The sequence below is a fragment of the Choloepus didactylus genome, chromosome 18 (genome assembly GCF_015220235.1).
Source record: "Choloepus didactylus isolate mChoDid1 chromosome 18, mChoDid1.pri, whole genome shotgun sequence".
NCBI lineage: Eukaryota > Metazoa > Chordata > Mammalia > Pilosa > Megalonychidae > Choloepus > Choloepus didactylus.
This window is the reverse complement of record NC_051324.1, coordinates 46949553-46972130: the sequence shown is the minus strand read 5'-3', so window position 1 is coordinate 46972130 and position 22578 is coordinate 46949553. Positions and strand designations below refer to the sequence as shown.

The 22578-nt window shown below is 42.1% G+C and overlaps 1 protein-coding gene across 3 annotated transcripts in view; it reads right to left on the bottom strand.

Moving 5' to 3' along the window:
• Positions 1 to 3535: 3535 nt before the first annotated feature.
• Positions 3536 to 22578, bottom strand: part of TTLL6 (tubulin tyrosine ligase like 6) — a 32397-nt gene continuing 13354 nt past the window's right edge. For all 3 annotated transcript variants that reach the window (XM_037810368.1, XM_037810367.1, XM_037810369.1), the window contains 7 exons: positions 21671 to 21846; positions 19266 to 19454; positions 18214 to 18388; positions 16951 to 17214; positions 8439 to 8814; positions 7690 to 7958; positions 3536 to 4576 (listed from right to left, as the gene is read on the bottom strand). In XM_037810368.1, coding sequence (XP_037666296.1) covers positions 7690 to 7958; positions 8439 to 8814; positions 16951 to 17214; positions 18214 to 18388; positions 19266 to 19454; positions 21671 to 21846 — 1449 coding nt within the window. In that variant the 3' untranslated portion in view covers positions 3536 to 4576. The remainder of the gene's footprint in view (positions 4577 to 7689; positions 7959 to 8438; positions 8815 to 16950; positions 17215 to 18213; positions 18389 to 19265; positions 19455 to 21670; positions 21847 to 22578) is intronic.

Sequence of the window (22578 nt, the reverse complement as noted above, 5' to 3'; positions counted from 1 at the left end):
GACGGCAGGGGTCCAGCTTGGGCCCCAGCCCCGGGATGGGAATGAGCATCCCCATGGCTGCCTGATTCCCTGACACGCAGACTCAGCCTCAGTCTCTGCCAGATGCGAGAAACAGCACGAGTCCATTACAGTGGGACTGCCTCAGCCCTTGTTTGCTTTGGCCACATTGTGAGGGCCTTGCTGGCTTTGCCAACAGGATTTTGGTGTTTGCTCTCCCTCCTGGAGAGGCTGCTCAGGCAACTGGCCTCCTGCTCCTGATTATCATGCCTACAATCTCCCACTGGGGCTCCCGCAAGAGGGCTCTGCTGACTTCCTGCCGCTTCCACCCCTTTCTCAGATGGATGGGTCCCTTTTTATTGTCATTGTTATCACCGGACTCCTAAGCTTGGCAAAGCAGGATGGTGGAGGGATGCCGCATTCTTTTCCTTTAAGATGGCTGCCCAAGAAGTACATATCCAAGGACAAAAAGGAACCAGGAAGTAAGCCAGGAAAAGAAACCAGACACCCATAGAAACTAGGCACCAATCCTGAGATTTTTAAAGGACTTGCTTTGCTCTCCTACATTCCTTTCCTCATGCTTTCTGGGGACAGTAGATGTTGGGGGTGAGAAGGGGGAAAAGGGGGCATCTTTGTTGAAGGTCACCACAGATCAGTCAGAGCCCATGGTCTGGGAGAGTCATGGCGGAAACATGACTAGCAGGTGCCTGATGGGAAGAACACGTGCTTAGACCAATCACGTCCCCTCCCATCCCAAGGCAGCTCCCCGAGCCCCCAGCCGTCTCTCCAGCACACAGTGTGCATTCAGGGGACGTGAAATACCCTCCAAGTGACACATTGCCTGCTTGGCTTTCCTGGGCTGCTGTTTAATAACTTAGACTCATGGCTGTAGAATGCAAAATAATTGAAAGCAATGCCTAGTAAATTGCAGTTTCAAGGTCTTCATTGCCTTCCTAACAATTTGCAAAATGCTTTTTATTGCTTTTTTAGATTCGAGTTGAAATGCCACTGTGCTGTAATTAAGTTAAGTGACATGCTAGCTGTAAAGACAAGGGTTGTGAATGATTATATTCAGCTCATGCAATCATCAGTACTGGGGGTGGGGAAAGGACACTTGGAACAGCTGCTGATCCGCCTGCCTTATACTCCCTGCCAGGGTGAAAGGAACACTGGAGTCTGAAGTGGCCCTTTAAGTTTAGCAAGAGTTACTGGGTGGGTTATTTGTGGTGGGTTAGGGACCATCCAGGGTGGAGTGACCCAGATGAGTGGCTCCCAAACCTCACTGTGCATCAGAACTCCCTGGAGAAGCTTTTTAAATCTAGATGCTCTCTTTCAAGATTGATTAATTTGCTCTAGGCGGACCACATATGTTTTAAGCTGCTCAGGTAGTTATAGCCTGGGGATCAGGAGAAACTGCCTAGCCCAAATTGGCTATTTTTAAATAACTTGGTCTTTGGGAAGATCATCTATCCATTTAGAAATGTTTCCTTCAATGTAGCTCTTTTTAATCCATCTAGGGGCATGCTCATTCAACTGCTTTATGAAAGATACCTTGATTTCCACTCTTCAAAATCCCTTCTCCTCATATTTCTGTTTTCTTTCAGAGGACTCAGTCCTTTTGGAGCCATCTTTGTTACTTCCTTTCCTTCTCCCCTATACGCATTCGGCTGCTATGTCCAGGCTTTTTAATGTTTCTCTTATCTTTTTCTTCCCCCAGCCAGCATCTTTATAGACACCACAGGGGCTGTACAGGACTGTAGAAGTCTTCCAACCATTTTTCCTACCTTCAACCTTCAGTCTATTCCCTTGCCAACCTCTATTCCACCATCTACTACTAACACTAAATAAAATCCACCACCTACTACTAACACTAATTAAAATCTCTTTCACATTCAGACACCTTCAGCGGCTTCCCACTGCCCTGAATTGGGGAAAAACTTCCCAGGAAAGAATTTTAGACCTGCTACAACATTAATTCATTCAGCAAACATTTACTGAATGCCCTACTATGACTTAGGTACTAGGCTAAAAGCAGGGAATATAAAGATGCAAAGACATGGTATAGTCTAGCAGAGAGACAGCTTCAAAAATAAGTTCACTATCATGATGAGTGCAAAAACGACGATACAAACAAAGGGTACCTGAGTCTCCACCATGGTCTCTAAGTTGTGTTTCTATCTCCCTCTCCCAATTTTCCTTTCCAATCAAGCCAAATTGGACTAGACCCTATTTCTTGATTATGTTCAGGGTTGTTTTTAATTTTCTTCCAGGCCGCTACATATCTCAGTCTACAACTCATATTCACTTATAAAAATTCTATTTGTCCTTTTCCACCTCTTCAAGTATAACCTCCTCCAGTGAAGCAGCTATGGTCCTCCCAGCTGGGTATGAAGGCATTTCCTTCTCAGCTACTGATACTCTTTTTCAGTGGCACTTAACTCAGGATAGTTATCTGTTTACTCCATGGGGCAGGAACTGCTACTAGCATTTTTTGTCCCCTCTCAAGCACTTAGCAGACAGTTGCTCTGCCTAGCCCTATGGGTGAACAGATAGTAGTAAGGGTGGGGCTGGAAGGCACCCTGCCATTTTGCCTTTGGATCACTCAGAGTTTTAAAGTCTCTAAGCAGGACTGGCTACATAATTTGCAGGGCCCAGTGCAAAATTAAAGTGCAGGGCCCCTTGATCAGCAATTATTAAGAATTTCAAGACAGTGACAAACAATACATTCAACCAAGTCAGGGGCCCTTCTAAGCATGGGGCCCTGTGCAACTGCACAGGTAGCATGCCAATAATGCTGGCTCAATTTCCAGTATCAGAGGTGCAGGCACCAAATTGTCCCTTAGGAAGATGAATAATTGTGACTTCACCTTATTAAGAGACCTTCCTTTTTATCAGCCTGGGAAACTTGATTGGCTGGGGCTGGTATCTGGAGGAAAGAAGGAAGAGGTTCAGAGCTTCCAGAAAGTCCATGAGCTTTCTGGATGCCCCCGTTCAGCAAGTCTTAAATCTGCTTGGGCAAGGTGATGATCTATGGCAATCTGATAACCACCTCCAGGAGAACTGGCCTTGGATCAGTCTTATGTTGAGCTTTCTGAATGACATCAGGGAAAGGGTTGGCAAGTGAGGCTGAAGAGACAGTTCAACTTTTAGTTGTCTGCTCTGTGGGAATCAGGGGCTCCTTCTGCTACCCAGATGAGCCTTGACTTACTTAGTAAAAGAAGTCCTGTACCAGCAGTCTTCAAAAGCCAGGCCTAGATGGAGATGAAGATACTGTGTGTTTTACAGTTGACACAGAAAATTTGAGGCTGGCTTCTTCATTCATACTTTGGATAATTCAGGTCTTTTGCCTGAGGGGTACTGTGGGTTTCAAGTATTCTTAGAATCCCTAGAAATTCATTCCACTGAGAATCTATAAGGCTACGCTGGGCCAACATTGTGAAGCAGGTGCTTGACTTCAGACCTCACCCTTCCTCTTACCCCATACTTCTCCAAAGCTCTCACCAGGGGTCTAATTTAGGAAGAGCAAAGTGAGGCAAAATTCTTGACCATATTCCTGGAGAGAGCACAGAAAGTGATGTGGCAGAAAGGGACAGGGTGAACATCGTCCCTGGAGTTTGGCCAGGCCTCATGCTGGGCAGAGACAAATGAGCCACGGTCCTCTGGAGAGGGCCAACTCAACAAAAGAGAGCAGGGCTTACTGTAGACCATTCATCTGAGGAAATTCTTCAAACGTTCCTGATACATTTAAAGTGGATTGGAACTATTTTATTGAGGCATGCATAAGAGAGATATTTCTCCCACTTCCCCTTCCCACTCTCCTTCTGGATCAGGCTTCTCCACCTGGCATTGAGCATGGCAATTTATTTTATTAATATACACCTGAGGGGAAGGTACGTCATTTTTGCAGGCCGATGGAAGAAAAATCTGCAGGCTAGATGCTCTTGCCTCGCCTGTTTCTGGCCAGATTAAGCTGGGATGGTAAGGGAGGTAAGCAGGAAGATGTTTGAACACAGGTTGTAGAGCCCTGGGTTGGCTGGAGTGGTCTTTAACTGGTGAACTTACAACTGCCCTGCTTCCCTTACTTGGGACTTATGGTTACCCATCATACTCAGCCCTGTCCCTGTCTTTTATCTTTGGAGTTAAAGACCAACCAACATAGGCCTGTTGGTGGGCTGAGGGCTTTGTACTCCTAGAAACTGTGAATCCTTCTCTGACACATACCCTCCCCCACCCCACTCTCCAACACACACAGGTTGCTCTGTCTGAAGGAGTGTTCAGGATGGTGGTGACATGTGAAGGATCCACAGGAATGCCACTGGTGGGGCGATCGGGGTGTGTCCAGGGGCAGCACCACACAATTTCCAGAAGTAGCACTGTAAGCTGAATGAGTGGGCACAAAAAGCAAGGCTATTGGTCTCAGTGGTGCTAAGGGGAGGTATTTACAAGATCAGGATATCTGAATGAGGAGATACAACTTTCAGTTGATTCTATGGACATTGTAGACACTGTGGAAAGAGACAAATAGTTTCCTGGGAGTCGGAGGTAGGAGGGGAAAAAATAGCAGAGATCCAGTCTGATCCTGAAGGAGGAAAAAAAAAAAACAATTTCAATGGCAGCATAATTACCATCATCATCATCATTGTAACCATTGCAGTTACTGTTTATTCAGTTGGGTGCCAGGTACCCCACTTTAGCAAGGCATTTAATCATCCTTACAATCCTACAAAATGGGTTTGCTATCTCCTAAAATTCAACTGTTGTACAGATCAGCAACCCTGGGATCAGTCATCTAAAGGAAGGACAATGAGAGTATAGGGACTTGAGGAGGAAAAAGGAAGAATTTGTCAGGGCTCCTTTCCTCACATGGGTCAGGACGGGCTCTGAGTTCATGGCAGAAGGGTAAACAGGAAGGAACACTGGACTAGTTGTCAGGGTCCATTATGTGTGTGAGGCTGGACAAGTCAACCAAGTCTTTGAACCTTGTTTTTCTTCCTCTGTAAATTGGACAAGGTAAGAACATCTGCCTTGAGAACCTCACAGCACTGAAATGAGGTTTACATGAGATATAGCATAGAAACTTGATATGTGTAAGGTATTACTATCACACTAAGAAAACCCCTGATCCATAATTTGGACCTCTGTACTGCCCTTTCCTTCTTTTATTCAACCATTATTTATTTTGTACCATTTTGTACCAAGTACGGGTGAGAAAGCCATATTCTCACACCACATCCTGCCCCCTTTGAAAAGCAATACATTGATCGATGGGCAGCCTGCTATATATAATTTGGCTCTTGCCTCATAGGCAGTCCTTTACATATAATCCTTTACAGGAGAGAAATTTAGAAGCCATTGTTTGACCTAAAACAAAAGGCCAGCTCTCAGATCTGCTGTCCCCACATGGCATTCTAGGAGGTCCTGTTTGGTCTTGGCCCATCTCTCTGCTACCTTCACTGGAGAGCCACTTACGATGTCCTAGGCTCTAAATGAAGACCTATATTTAAAATATCATTTGAAAGAAAGTGTGGTTTCAAGAAGTTGGGACTTGGGAATCAGAAAGATCTGATTCATTCTTGCTGTGCCACTTCAAATCTGTGGGACCTTCTGTATGTTAAACCTTATTATACTCTTTGTGCCTCTGTTTCTTCTTTTCTAAAGTGCACAGTTGTGGTTGGAATTAAATTAGATAAAATATATACCCAACAGAGTGCTGGCACATAGTAAGCTACCAGAAAAGGGTAACTAATATCATCATTAACATGAATAAATAAAAAACCTGATAGTGCCTTCATCCATTGTCTACTACGGTAGTAAAAAATTTGTAATATACGACTCCACATGATAAATTGCTCTAAGAAATTAGAGCCAGGGAAAAAAGTTCCCTCCAAAGAATCACTAAACTTATTTTTAGTCACCCAAGAGAAAAGATTGAAACATTCTCTGCCTAAAAACTCCCAGAGCTGCTGGGACACCATGAACCTAAACTGTACTATGGTAAAGAAGGACAAGCAGCAGAAGCAGCATGTGGTGTTAGAGCTTCAGCTGAGAAGGAAGCTCTCCTTGTTCCCAGCTCACTTCAACCCAAAACTTTTATTCAAAAGTAACTAACCCCATTAGACCCTAGTCTGGGTGGGGGGTGGGGTGGGGAACAGACCCTGATCTCAGGGGTACCCCAATCTGATGGTGGAGACAGACATAGTTTGTGCCCTTGGGAGTCTCTAGTTTGATTGTAAACATAAAAAATGACTAGAATAGAATGCTATGTTTGGCCTTTTCTGCTAAGAGGGTCAAAGCCAAATTCAATGGTCAATGCAGGAAGCACTTTATCATACTCTCCTGATATAATTATCTCCTCCCTTTGTCTGTGTGGCTTCTGATCATTACTACTTCATTGTAACAGTCTTACTGCACAAGAGTTTTCATTGCAAGCTACTGTATGTCTTTTTTTAAATAGTAGGAGCATAAATAGGAATTAAAGACCTTCTTAAAATTCCAATACCAGAAAATTACGAACTTTGAATTGAAGCCAGTGGGGGTGGGCCTGAGTTCTATGAGGATTGGGACTTTTGTTCCAATAACAGTCCTTTAGCTCAGCCTCTCTCTGCTACACCTGGTCCAGGTATAGGACAGCCCTTACTCACTACCCTACCAAAGATACTTGTTGAAAGAACAAATTCCCAGGGCCACTTCCTGGACCTCCTGTGTCAGAATTTCCAGGGCTGTAGTCTGCAAAGCGACAAGTTTAAAAAAGACCTCCAGATGATTCAGATCATCAGGAAAATACAGGAAATTACAGGTGCAGTTTTTCTCTGAGCGTGGTCAGAAGACCACCAGAATCACCTAGAGGAGCTTATTAAAATGCAGATTCCTGGACCCCACCTTGGATGTATTGAATCATAATTTCTAGGAGTAGGGCCCTGGAATAAGCATTTTAAAGATGCACCTCTGGAGACTCCTGTGGACGCTGAGGTTTACTCACTGGCCCTCTTGCCCTCTTGCCCTCTTGCCCCTTGCACTGTGAGTCACAAGGGGGCCAGGTCAGAGTGTCTGGTTGGTATATCACAGTCTGCCTTAGGTGGCAGGGATGAGGAAGATAATGAAAATGTATGCCCTTCTTCTATAGGCATGCCAACAGCACTAATCCTGCAACATGCAAAGCTATATTATAGAGTATTATGGAGTTCTCTGACATTTTTACATATGACCTTCTTTTAGAAGCACTAAAGTTCTGGCATGGCAATTCTTGCTATCTCCTTGGTCCTTCTACCCAGTGGAATAAAACTTCCCAAAGGCACTCTGTTCTGTTGTTCTGTCCCCTCAGTCCAATGCATTGCAGGGCCACCCTTTGGGGCAAATGATCTGGGCCTTGGCCAGGCTGACATAAGCATTAAGTATGTGAGAATCAGCCCTTAATACCTGGCACAGTTCTACTTCAGAGACCTCCATTTCAGACTCTCAATTTCAGCAATAAGTGAAAGACAAGACAAGGTGTACAATGGTGTGGGCAAATCAGTCATATCAGAAATATATATCCCAATGTGGTCACATTTTAACTGAAGTTAGCCTTAATTGCCCACTTACCTGTATGTCTTCATTAATCCATCCACCCACCTACCTACCCAACATCCCATAAATATATAGAGAGCACCTGCTGATGCATCAGGCATATTGAGGGAATATTGGTGGGCCTACCTAGTTCAGCTCATATCCCTTTTGGCCAGACAACAAGGAGTGAGTATATGCTTCCTGATCTGGTATATACAGGTCTCTCATGGCACCTGTATAGCTTCTGCCAGGCCTCGGATCCAGTCTGGCTGGAGTGGCAACCACCAGCAGGTCATTCAGGGAAACATCCTGGCTGTGAGGACTCGGCAAGAGGAGGAGGGAAGACACATTCAGCTTCCTCTTCTCGGCAGAGCTTCGGGTGCGGAAGTACCACTGCCGAGGCAGGGAGGGGTTTTCTGGAAAAGCAAAGCCATTGGCAACATCAGTTTGTGCTGCTGGGCTCAGCACAGATTCCTGGTAAAGGCCACCTCCCACTAGGGTCCCACGGTATAAAACTGGCTGAAGCTCTCTGAATCGGAATCAACCATTGCCCCTTTCCTCCAAATAGTTTCTCTTCCCTGAGTCTTCATACTTGAGCTCAAATCATGCCCATAACTGGATACAGACTCAGTTGAATGGACCTCATCTAAATGAGAACCAGTAAATATTGAAGAGGGTGCTTAGAGATCATTCCAATTTTTATATTTTGTCTTCCTGGTCAGATTAGAGACTACTTAAGGGCATGGCTTATGTCTCTTAACGTTTGTCTGGGTACCCCTGAGATCAGGGGCTATGTATCCCCTTCAGACTAGTGCCTCCCTAAAGATTAGGACTGGTTTTGTTGGTTGCCCTATCCCCTAAACTCTTGGCACACCCATGTACATGCCGGCACTTACGGGTCTGGTTACTCTTGAAGAAAATCTTTGAGTTGTAGCGAACCGGGAACAAGGAGAGCTTCCTTTTCAGTTGAAGCTTCGTGAATATCTCTGACACCAGATGCTGCTTCTGATGCTTGTCCTGCTTTACCAAAGTCAAGTTTGAGTTCACGGTCCCCCAGAAGCTCTGGAAGTTTTTAGGCAGAGATGGTTTCAAAATTTTCTCCTGGATGAGGTGCTGGGGGATCTGCTGCTTCTTGTCTTGAAAGGAGACCATCCTGCCCAACTCTGGGCTGCTGCATTCAGAGCTGATTGTCATGGTCAGCTTTGGCTGAGACTCAGGGGAGGGTAGAGCTTTGGTGGTGTTTAATTGAGTGGTTCCTACTGAGGTAAAGGGCTGAAGAGAAATAGTCTAAAATGAAATTGTAGAAATCAAAGGGCTCTTTCCTAAGCCATTCTTGATTAAAATAAAAAAAATTAAGAGTTGAGCTTATAAGTAGCAGGAAAGATTTAGGTTAGAATAGTTTCCTAACCATGAATTGGTTAAACACTAGGGCAGAAGATGGAGGGAGTCTACACAGCTTTCCTTGGAGGTCTTTAAACACTAGAGAGAAACTGGTAATTATAGAAACAAAATATGATATTACATCTATAAGACTGACAAAAATTAGAAGGTTGGATAATGCCAGTGTTGGTGCGAATGTGGGGTACAGGAACACTCATGCAATGCTAATGAGAATATAGATTGGTAAGTCACTCTGGTGAGCCAGCTAGACATACTTGGTCAAATAAGATTACAAATACCCTATGACCCAGCAATTCTGCTTCTAGGTATATACGCCAAATAAATTCTTAGATAGGCCCTTAAAAAGGCATATAGGAGGATGTTCACTGCAGTTTACTCTTAGCTGGGGAAAGTTAGAAGCCACCTGCATGTCCATATCTTGGAGTGGTGGTATAGCGAAATGAGTGGTTGTATGTCAAGAGGTATTATGCAGCTGGTAGAAACTAGAGGGTAGTCTTCTCTTCAATAAAAGGAACTGCACTTGGTGAGATTTGCAGCTTTTTGTCCAGGAACACCCACAATCCACATGACTTAGGCAGCAGAAAGCCATAACCTAACTGACTGGAGGTGTCAGAGGACAGAGTCTGTGACAGTCAATAAAGCCAGAAAGAAAGGAGGTAAATCTTGAAAGGCGGAGGTCCTTTCATGTGTAGTTTGACTGACTGGGTAGTATGGGGGAAGTAGATCCCAGGGGAGCCAATAAAAAAAGCAGTAGCTGGAAGCTGAAATAACTAAATGGAGATTTCAGTTGCTGCTGACCACAGCAGATTTAGAATTTAGAGTTAATGGATTTCCAGAACAAAGATCACTCTTTAGAGGAACAAACAGAACTCAGAGACACTACAATGAAACATTGATAATGTCCAGCATCCAATCATAAAACCACTAAGCATGTAAAGAAGCAGAAAAATGTAATCTTCATTCGAGAGAAAAAATTGTCAATAGAAACTGACTGTGAGATGACCCAGATGTTGGCTCATAAAGACAAGAACTTTAAAGCAGATAGTATAAGTGTCAAGGAATTAAATGTCAAAGAATTAAGGGAAAATAATATTAACAATAAATAAAAAGTTGGGAATCTAAGCAGAACAACAGAAACTATAAAAAAAAGAAATAAATAGAACTTCCAGAGCCCCAAAATACAAAAACTGAACTAGACTAAATAGCAGACTGGAGATGGCAGAAAATAGAGTCAGTGGGTTTGAAGACAGATTAATAGAAATTATCCAATCTGAAGAACAGAGAGAAAAAATATTGAAGAAAAATGAATAGAACCTATTAAGCTTGTAAGACAATACTATGTGATTTAACATACATGTAAATGAAATCCCAGAAGGAAAAGAGAAAGAAAATAAAGATGAAAAAATATTTGAAGAAATAATGACCAAAACTTCTCAAATGTGGTAAAAGATGCTAACTTACAAAGCCAAGAAGCTCTAACCCTAAACAGGATAAATGCAAATAAAACTACCCCCAGACACATAATACTCAACATGCAGAAATCCAAAGGTAAAGAGAACAACCAGAGAAAAATGACACATTTCATACAGGGACCAATGCTATGAACATGGCTGACTTCTCATCAATAAAAAAAAAGTGGGAGACCAAAAGATGATGGAACAACACCTTTAAAGTGCTGAAAGAAAAAAGAAGTCAACCAAAAAACATATCCTTCAAAATTGATGACTAACCAAAGACATTTTTGGATAAACAAAAGCAGAAAATTCATAATCAGCAGGTAGATATACACTACAATAAATACTAAATAAAGTTTTACAGGCTAATTAGAAATGATATCAGGTAATAATTCATCTCTACAGAAAGGAATAAAGATCACTGGAAATAGGAACTATAAGGGTAAATATAAAATAAACATATATTAATATATATTACTACGTATAATAAATATATATATATCCTTCTCTTAATTCTTTCAAATAAGAAGGAAATTCCTTATCTTTAATTTCTTAATTAAGAATTTCTTAATGACAAATACTATGACTGTTTAAAGTGAAATTTATAACACTTTATTGTGGGATTTATAAAGTTTGTTAGTACAAGAGAGGGAGTAAATTTCCTAAATTTAAAATTGAGAACAACTATAACTCTCAGTAGATTATGACAATCTGAATATGCATACTTCAGATGCATACTTCAGAACCACCACTAAAAAAAAACTGCAAAAAGTTATAACTATCCAGTGGCTAAGAGATTATTCAAATAGAGTTGAGAGGTCATTCTGGAGGTTACTCTTATGCAAACTTCAGCCAGATATTGCACATTGCCACAGTATGCCAAGCCCCAACCAACAGTGTTCCTGAAAACCCTAAAGAATATCCTGGCCTCTATCTAAGACTCCATAAAAGTTTTATCTATTAAGTTTATTTTTTTCAGGAACTTAAAGCCTCCAGATGGCTTCTATGCCAGATAAGCCCTGAAATCCAGAGGTACCAGTCTCTCCAAGAATATCAACCAGTTTCATTCTCTTATCCCATGATGTCAACACCCCCTTCAGCATGAAGAAGTTAGAATGGTCATTGCCCAGATATCCCTGAAGATTGAGAGAATGATCAAATGAGAGGGAGAAAATGTAACTGAGAAGTTAGGATTTAACAAATGATTATGACTACAAATTCATTATATAGATATTTCTTTTTAGTTTCTAGTGTATTAGATTAGCTAGACAGAAATGTTAAAATTGTTGAACTGTAATCCTGTAGTCTTGATCTTTGATAATGATTGTATAACTATATTGTTTTCATCTTGTGACCATGTGATTATGAAAACCTTGTGACTGACACCCCCTTTATCCAGTGTATGTGCAGATGAATAATAAAATGTAGACATGCATGAAAAAACAAAACAAAATAAAAAAGTTATAACTAAAAAGGCAATAGAGGAATGAAAACTAACAAATATTTTATTAACCCAGAAAAAAGCAGAAAAGGGGGACCAGAGGAATAAAACAAACAAATGAACAAAAACCTCTTAGCCCAGAAGAGATGAATAGAAAAGAAATACCAAAACTTTAGCCCTAAACTCAATCAAAGAATGAAAATGGAGAAAACACTCCAATTAAAAGGCAGAGATTGTCAAACTGGATAACAAAGAAAGACCCAGTTATGTGCTTTTTACAAGAGATGCCCTTTAAATACAAAGAGGAAAATAAGTTGAAAGTGAAAACATTTAAAAAAAGATATACAACACACACACTTATCATACCCAACTGGAGTGGTTACATTAATATCAAACAAAATAGGCTTTAAGGCAAGGAGAATATCAGAGATCAAAAAGAACATTTCAAAAAGGGTCAATACATCAGGAAGACAAAACAATTATAAAAGTGGATGTGCTTAGTAAAGGAGCTTCAAAATACATGAAACAATATGACCCAGCAACCCCACTCCTAAGCATATAACCCAAAGAATTGAAAACAGAACTCAAACAGATATTTGTACACCAATGTCCATAGCAGCATTATTGACAATAACCAAAAGGTAGAAACAACCCAAATATTCATCAACAGATGAATGGATAAACAAAATGTATAAACATAAAAAGGAATATTATTCAGCCATAAAAAGGAAAGAGGTTCTGATAGATGCTACATGGATGAACCTTGAAAACATTGTGCTAAGTGAAATAAACCATACATAAAAGGACAAATATTGTATGATTCCACTTATATGCAATATCCAGAATAGACAAATTCATAGAGACTGAAGTTAGATTAGAGGTTACCAGGATCTGGGGGAGAGGTGGGGAATGGGGAGTTCTTGCTTAATGGGTATAGGGTTTCTTTGTGGGGTGATGAAATAGTTTTGGTAATGGATGGTAGTGACAATAGCACAACGTTGTAAATGTAATTTATACCACTGAATTGTACACTTAAAAATTGTTAAAAGGGAAAATTTTATGTTATCTATGTTACCACAATAAAATAAAAAAATACAAAAAATAGACAAATATAAACAGAGAAATAGACAAATAGACAAATATAAACTCACAGTTGAGATTCTAATATCCCTCTTTCAATAATTGATATAGAAAATAGACACAAAATCAGTGTGCATATGGAAAATCTAAACAACACTATCAAACACATTGATTTAATTGACACTTAGAGAGAGCTATACCCAGAAACTGCAGAATATACATTCTTTCCAAGTGCACAAGAAACATTCACTGAGATAAATCATTTGTTAGACCATAAAACAAACCTTGATAAATTTTTAAAGATTGAAATTTTATAGACTATGTACTCTAACCGCAATGGAATTTAATTAGCAATTAATCACAATAAGCTATCTAGAACAGGCCCCAAATATTTACAAATTAAACAATACATTCTAGATAACCTATGGGGCAAAGATGAAATCACAAGGGAAATTAGAAAGTATTTCAAACTGAATGATAACAAAATTGCAACATATCAAAATGTGTGATATGTAGTTGCATACAGGGAAATTTATAATTGTAAACACTTGTATAAGAAAGAAAGAAAGGTTTAAAATAAACACCTAATTTTCCATTTTAAAAAGTTAGAAAAAGATGGCAAATTAAACTCTCCATTAGTATAGAAAGAAGGAAGTAATAAAGATTATTGAGAAAATCAATGAAATGGAAAACAAACCGTGGAGAAAATTAACAAAGCCTAAGGTTGGTTCTTTAATTAATAAACTTGATGAACCAACTTTAAGACATCAAGGTAAAGAAAGAGGACACACAGAATACTTATGTCAGCCATGAAAGTGGGGATATCACTAATGATCCTGCAGACATCAAAAGGATAATAAGAAAATGTAAAGAGATCAGAAGGGACAGTAGTTTTTTGAGGGTGCAGGGTAAGATGGATGAAGCACATTCCATCCTATCTCTCTCACTGAATGTACCTATAAAATATGCACAGAATGAATGCATGCAGTAGTTATTTTGAGAACTCCAAAAAGTAAATATTAGCAGGCAGACTGAGGAAGAAGAGAATTCAAAGCATCAGTAAGCGAGCAGTGAGTTACTGTTTCCTCTGTATCCCCTGGCTTGAACTCAAGACAGCCCAAAATCCGGAAGTGGGTACAGGGAGTATACAGAGAGGTCTCCAAGAGACTCCTTATAATTTTGGCTTGAAGGGTGAGAAAGGGGACTCCTAATCCTCAGAGCCAGGTTTTCTTCTTTTCTTTTCTCCACTGTCGTGAGCCCCAGCCCCTGTGAAATCCTGAGGTGGTGGCAGCAGTGATAGCAACACAATCAACAGTACTGGTTTATGAACTCCTGGGCTAACCTCCAGATGTGAATGTGTGTATCTGATCCTAAACAGCTTTTAGAACTGGACTAAGGGGGAGACCACCAAAGGAGAAAGATCACCATGCAAACATTATCAGAAGAAAGCTGGACACAAGTCAACAACAAAAGACAAGCAACCCTATTTTTAAAAATGGACGAAGGTCTTGAATAGACATTTCTCCAAGGATGATATACAAATAGCCAATAAACCCATGAAAAGATGTTCAACATCTTTAGCCATTAGGGAAATGCAAACCATTGCATAATGAGATGCCACTTTACACCCACTAGGATGGATATTATTTTAAAAATGGAAAACAAGTGTTGGTGAGGATATGAAGAAATAGGAACCCTCATTCACTGTTGGTGGAATGTCAAATGGTGCAGCTGCTATGGAAAACAGTGTGGTGGTCCTCAGAAACTTAAATATAGAAATAACATACAGAATTACCCAGCAATTCCACTTGTAGGTATATATCCAGAAGAACTGAAAATAAGGACTTGAACAGGTATGTGAACAGCATTATTCATAATAGCCAAAAGGTAGAAATAACCTAAGTATCCATCAATAGATGAATGGATAAACAAAATGTGGTATTATACATATGATGGGATATTATTCACAATAAAAAGGGATGAAGTTCCAAAGCATTCTACAACATGGATGAAGTTTAGAGACATCATGTTGAGTGAAATAAATAAGTCAGACATGAAAGGACAGATATTGTTTGATTTCATTTATATGAAATGATGAGAATAGGCAAATTCATAGAGATAGAAAGTAGATTACAGGTTGCAGAAAGAGGCAGGGGGAATGGAGAATTATTGCTTAATGGGTAAAAGAGTTTCTGTTTGAGTGTTGAAGAAGTTTTGGTAATAGACGGTGGTGATGATAGCACAATATCATGAATGTGATTAACACCACTGACTTGTATATTTGAAAGTGGCTAAAATGGGAAATTTTAAATTGTATATGTTGCCACAGTAAAAATTTTTTAAAAATTACATAGTTAAGATTTGTGCATTTCAATGCATGTAAATTTAATCTTAAAAAAAAAAAAAAGAAAAAATAGGGCTGGGGAGGTGGTGCAGAAAGCCCAGAATGAGATATTTAACCCAGTCACACTCAAATAAATTTTAAATACATGCATTAAAACAAATCCCTACTTTGCAAACAAGCATACAAACAAAAAGATATACAAAATTTAAAAAGTTAGAACAGTTGCCTGTGGAGGGGGAGTAGAGAAGAGAACGGGAGGTGAGCATAGGGATAAAAGAGAAAAGTAAATAAATAAAATACTAAAATATGAAGGCCTGGGATGAACCAACTACGCTTCAGCAACCTGAAGTGGGAAGTCTGATTAAATCAACCCTCTGACTTAACTTAAGTCCAAAAAAGAAAAAATAATAAAATGTTACAGCCTTATTTTTTAAAAAAAAAATCTCTTCAGAGGCAATTAGGACTGCTTTAATTATCTTACGTTGATGAGAAAAGAACAAAGGCAGTCTTAATAAGTAGTAATAATATTAAAAGAACGGCTCACACTTCTCACACTTCCTGCAAGACACTATTTCAAACATTTTCATGGATCTTTTCATTTAATCCTCACAGTAGCCCAGTGGTAGGTACTATTATTAAAACCCCGATTTTTAGATGGGGGAAACTGAGATCAGAGTGACTGTATAGAAGTCATTCATATACAAGGAGATGTCAGGATCCAAACAGAGGCAGTCAGATTCTAAAAACCCTCTAGAAGGGGGTTTTGCAAACTACAGGTTGTAAGTCTATTAATAGGTCATGAAATTAATTTAGTGGGTTGTAACTGATATATTTAAAAGTATAGAATAGAATAGAACCAAAAAACACAGACTAGAAAATATCAAATGAGTCACCAAATGTACTGTGGCTGAGCATTGTTTAGAAATTTTTTTCCAGTTGTATGTGCATGTGATGGGTTGTGAAAGTGTATTTCTTACAGTGGGCTATGGTTAAAATCTTTGAAAAATACTGTTTACTCTGTACTGCACTTGGACTAAGGGAAGACCCAACAAAGCTGAACATTTTCCAGCAGTTACAGTGAAGGCATCACATGGCCCTCGCTGGGTCTAAGTGTGATGAACACAAAAGAACCTGAGCTATGGTGGTCAGTACCACCTTCATGTGGCAATTTAGTTTCTGCAAAGAAAGAAAATCAACTTGTCACATTAAATTAATATTTTTTATTTGAATTTTATTGGTACTATAGGTTTAAAATGTGCAATCTTGTCTAGGTTTTGTAGCTGCACAAGAAATATAAGCATAAAGATTTTCCATCTGGTTTTATGCTTATATATATTTATAAAAATAATTGACGTCTACAGTGTGAGGGTCTGAGAGAGGGCTTTTTTTTCCCTCCAAAAGGTGTCCATGTACCCCTAGAGTTTGAGAACCACTGTTTAGTTGGTAAACTGCCTAAGGAGAGGGGGTGCCAAAGATGGCCTTTCTAAAAGCACTCCCAGGCCTATACTGCTACAGTGGTATGCCATTCCACAAATTGGGCTTCACAAGTGGGAAACTGAGGCCCAGAGAGGTTAAGTGGCTTCCTTAAAGGGCCACAGCAAGTCAGGGGCAGAGATGGGCCCAGAAAGCCAGCCCCCCACCATTCCTCCCAGAGTGTGGCCCTCTGGGGGATGGATCCCTCTGCTTACCGCAGTGCTGGCAGATATGCTCCCTGCAGAGGCAGACTTGGCACCCTGGAAGCTGGGTTTACCGAGCTCCAGCCCATAGCTGAAAAGGCCTGAATTCCTCAAGTCGGGTACAGAGCCGAAGCGCCTGGCAGGTGTAGGCTTGGGGAGAGCAGGGCCAGCCTCCTTCTGGGGGGCCTCCTGGTTGAAGCTGTAGTGTATTTCACTGTTCTTTACATCACTGACACTCAAGGGCAAGTCAGGTTTGCAGGACACTAATGTCAAGGGCTGCAAGGAGGAAACCAAACCAAACACAGAGCCCCTGGGAACCCAGCTCTGTCCTCTTCCAGACTGATCTGCACCCAAGTGCAGGTGCTGAAGAGACGAGGAGGAGAAGTAAGGCAGTTGGTACCAAAGTCTCTCTAATCCAGGGGTTCTTAGTCTGCAGTTCTTGGAACCCCTAGAGGGCTCATGGGTGGGCTTCAGGGGATCTGTGAACTACTTGAAACTGCATTTAAAAAATTGTATGTTTATATATTTTCTGGCAAAAGATTCCATAACTCCAATCAGATTCTCAAAGGGTCTATGACCCTAACAAGGTTAAAATAACAAAACAAAAAACTGCTCTAATCCTGTCCCTTTAGTTGAGTCTTTGAGAAAAAGGAGATGGATTGAAATGTCAACTGAATCTTTCCACTAAGCAGGAAGAGAGCTAGGCGACGAAGGGGAAGCCAAAGACTTAGCTCATGGAGGAAGCTACTCTACAGGATAACTGGGCAGCTGATCCTCAGCCTAGGGCTCCAGATCCACACTTTTAGCAGAACTCAGGCTGGAAGGACCCAGTGGAGGTCAGCTGTCCCCATGCAATGTTCTGAGAGTCCTGCCTCCCAGAATCTCTTCCCAGTGGCCTGCTTGCTCAGCTGTGTCCCTGGAACATCCCAAGTCTGAGGCAGGGACCATGAGAACATACAGTCCTGGAGCCCACTCCCTAAATGGGATCATGCTTGGGCTCCAGAATGGTCCTGCTGTTTTCACACCTATTGGAGGAGGCAAGAAGGACAGAGTAGTATAGAGTCATCGCTGCTTGGATGGAGGGATCCTCTGAATGACGCTAGGCTCTTGGGCCTTCCAGGCTCCCCCTCCCTTTGCCCAGCCCTCCCTCCACAATGCTCCATTCTTTCAGTATATCTGGGCTCTGAGTGGTGGTCTCCTCGGCAGCCCCCCATGGATTGGCCCCAGCTGGGGAAGGGTGCTGGGTGTGCCTGCCGCCCTCCCGTCTGGGTTTACTTGTTTGGAGCTGTGGTCGGTGGCCTTGGGTTTCTGCTGCTGTCTCTGTTGACAGCTCCTCACGCGCTTGCCCCTTCTTTGCTCGCCTGCTGATTCCCCCGGCATCTCTGCCTTCTTGTCTTTCACTCCGAAGGCTTTTTTCTCCTGTTTTAGTCTCAGCTCCTGGATCAGCTGCCTGCCCATTGAGGAGCAAGTGAGCATCATGGAAGTTAGGATGGGCTGTGAATCTAGGGATGGACAAGACTGGGCAGAGGCGGGAGAAAAGAGGCACCCGAGTGCTCCACACTCCTTTCCTTGGTTAGTCCAATCTGTTCTAATGACAGAAGGCCAAAGAGCAGGGTGTGGAGGAAGGAGTCGTTCCTCCAACCATACTGTTCCCAGGATGGGGAGTAGCATCCAAGGAGAGATACAGAGTAAGGAGCTACACCTGACTCCACTACACCCCTCCCCCTCTCCCCACATCCCTTAGGCTAGTCCCCACACATGTCAAGTTCTGGGGAGAAGCTCTGGGTGGGAGGCTCCCGTGTTGGACTACTTCACATGCTGGGCCTCTGTGGCCAATGGATACTGGTAGTGGACAAAAGGTAGTAGGATATGGTGAAAAGAGCATGGGCTCGTGCATCAGAATTTAGGGGTCCTAGTCCCTCTTCTGTCACCATCTTGCTGTGTGATCCCTTCTCTTCTCTGACTTCCACTTCCATAAAATGAGGAGGTGGGTGGGGATTGGACCAGATGGCATGAGGTTCCTTCCAGCTCTTAAATTTTATACCTGCATGAATCCATGAGGCAGCTCTGAGAGGCTAGGTATTCTGGAGAGGGATGGGGTGCCTGTTGCTTGGTCTGTCTCAGGGGTGAGTTTCTAGAAATGGGGACCCATCTACTTAACAACACCCCACACCATTCCTGGTCCTTGTGAGTCCAGAGTGAATGTTCCCCTGGCAACTTCAAGGTTGAAGCTCGAAGACCCTCCCTGCCACCCCAGGTCAGTCAACCAGCAGGTCAAGTACAATCCCCAGAACACCCCATCCACTTCATCGCGGGAGCCCTCCTACCGGGTATACACCTCCCGAGCCCTGGAAGCAATAGTATTCTGGAAGAGGGAGTTGTTGTCCTGGAAAAACTTCGCATACTTCTCCGAGTTCAGACTGGGGTATATCAACCGGAATCCTCCACAGTTTTCCTTCTCATACTTCTCAGTTTTCTTTAACCACACAGCCTGGAAACCCTTGACTTCCTCAATCCTGGTGGGAAGCAGAACATAGGGCCGCAGTTAGTTTTCTTGGGCAAAGCTTTGGGGATTATGGTACTTGGAAAGAACATGTCCAAGCTGAATGCCATCTGGGGCCAGATGAAGGCCTTGTACATAAGAATGGCCAATGAGCATTTGCTAAATAAATGCATGAATGTCTCCCTGAAAGGAGATCCTATCTCTCCCGGGACAGCCACTGTCATAATGCACTAAGAGCAAGTTAGAAGAGCCTTTCTGACAGCTCACCAAATTCTCTCCTGTTACAAGCAAAACCCATTTCCCCCTTGGCTTAGTTTTGACAAGGCAGACTGTTGCTGCCTTCCCATCTACAGCCCTTATTACTCTTCTCTAGAGAATGGCAGCTTGTGTTTTGCTAAATTTGAGGGCCTCTTGGACGAGCTTGATGAGCTTTTATGAGCTGTGATGATCTCATCCTTCCTCACAGCACCCTGGGGAGGTGGAGATCAGGTATGGAGGCATGATAAGCCCCTTTATACAGCAGGGAGACCAAGAACCACTGAGATATCCAGGCCCAAGTAATAACAAGGTCACTGATTGAGGGGAGGGCCCTGGCTGCTTCTTAACCTGACTCTGCCTCATTCTTGAGGAGTGTAGAGAGAGCATGGCATAGAAGAAGTGGTCCTGGAGTCCCAGGAGGCAGAGCCACTGGGCTCTAGGTCCAGCCCTGCCACTTACCAGCAAGGTGACCATGTCAGGTCATTGGAGTCTTGGTCTCCTTAGCTTAAAAAATTGGACACCAAACAGCCCATCCTACCTACCTCCCCACCTTCCTTATGGAGAAGATGGGGCATGTGAAAGTGCTCTGAGAAACTCTGCCATCCAAATACAAATACTCATTGCCCCAGTTCCAGAGGCTCAATCCCAAAGGATCAGGCTGGTTCTGCTCATGAGGAGGGCAGGTGGCTGTAGTGGGATCTGAAAAGCAACAAACGCCTCTCCTTGACCAGGGTCAGAGTCTTGCAGACACTAGAGTCAGTCTGTTGAATGAAGGCCCCAGGAGGCCCCCGTTAAAAGGCAAATGCTGCCCAGGAGGAATCAGGGAGACATTACTCTGGCAGACACAGGAAAATAGAGTGGGACAAATCTTTCTTTTTAGTAAAAATAAAGGAATGGTTTTCTTTTTTAACATTATATACATTTTATTTTTTATATTCATATAATATCAGTAAAGTCATATCCATTATATATAGTTTTATACATATATCTATAACTTAATCTCCTATTTTTAGGAACAATGCAATATTCAAACTGCTACATTCTGCAAATATAAACTCATTTTCCAAATAGGACTATCACTTGTTAGAACTGACACCAGCCCCCACCCCCTCCACAACTCCAGGCAAGATTCTTTTTTTTTTTTTTTTAATTTAGTTTTATTGAGATATATTCACATACCATACAACCATCCATGGTGTACAATCAACTGTTCACACTACCATCTTATAGTTGTGCATTCATCACCCCAATCTATTTTTGAACATTTTACTTTACTAGAAAGAATCAGAATAAGAATAAAAAATAAAAATAAAAAAGAACACCCAAATCATCCCCCCATCCTACCCTATTTTTTGTTTAGTTTTTGTCCCCATTTTTCTACTCATCCATCTATACACTGGAGAAAGGGAATGCGATCCGCAAGGTTTTCACAATCACACCATCACCCCTTGTAATCTACATTGTTATACAATCGTCTTCAGGAGTACAGACTACTGGGTTGGAGTTTGATAGTTTCAGGTATTTACTTCTAGCTATTCCAGTACATTAAAACCTAAGAGGTGTTATCTATACAGTGCATAAGAATGTCCACCAGAGTGACCTCTCGACTCCATTTGAAATCTCTCAGCCACTGAAACATTATTTCATTCCATTTTGCATCCCCCTTTTGGTCAAGAAGATATTCTCAATCCCACAATGTCCAGGCAAGTTTCTTACTAGTCTCTAACACAAGTTTTAGTGCCAGGCACTATGACAAGCTTCTTACATGCATTATCTCATTTAATTCCCCCAACAACCCAACGTACCATTAGCTCCATTGCACAGAAAGAACACTCAAGCTCAGAGAAGGGTCACAGAGGCCACATAATGATTAGGCTGCCAAGTCATAGTTTGAACCAGGACAGGCCAGTCTTATTAGGAGCAAGGAAGTCATAGATAATGGGGTCCCTGGGTTGGGAGGAGCTACTGTACCTGGTCTTCCGAGAACGACATTGCTGCAAGAACCGTCCCCGCTGTCTTTCTTCCTCCAAGACTTTCTTTTTGTCACAGGTTCCTAGGTTGATCAGGACCAAGGTGTCATACAACAGATTGTCTTTTACCTCTTTATCCAACCAGGAGTCAGTGGAGAAGCTTGGAGAGTGGTTGACCTGTGACGGCAAGATGGCAGCTGGGGTTGGACTTTCCAGAGTGAAAGCAGAAAGTGAGGGCCAAATGCTGCTTCCAAAGTGCTATCAAAGCCCACTGAGGGGCCATGGTACCAAGGCAAATGGAAGGAAAAGCAGAGATGATCTGGACTAGAGCCACAGTGGGGAAGGAGGAAGATGAATTCCCTCTAGTTTAAACAGCTTTTATTTCTACTTTCACTTCAGAAGCACTCAGGGTGGCCCTCTCTTTGATTCCATCTGTTGTGTGTGTGTTATCACGTGTGTGCTACACACTCTACAAAGCAGGACAGAAGGGGGCAGTCCAAATGGACAAGCTTGGGGGTAGGAAGTAGAAAGGAGTGATGCATTCAGGAGCCTGACCTGAGATAGGGGGTTGGGGGAGATGGGTGGGAGGAGGGAGAGGACTCATTGCTGCCCACAGGGAAGTCCATACTGCCCAGAGACAGTTATTAGACTTCCAGTGTGACCTTTGTAGATTGCTGGCAGTTTCCAAAGGCTTGCTCCTGGTGGCTAATTCTCCTCTTTGGATAAGCACTCCAAAGAGCCATATCCTCCTTTCCACCTACTCCTGGGAGCAAGGGTTTGGAAAGGAGGCAGGGAAGGTCCTAGGATCTGATCTATAATTCTGAGTTCTCAGCTCTGGAGTCTGACTCTGGGTCGTTGGCACTTGGTACTAGCACCTCTGGCTTGCTCTTTGCATGCTCTTCCCCAATG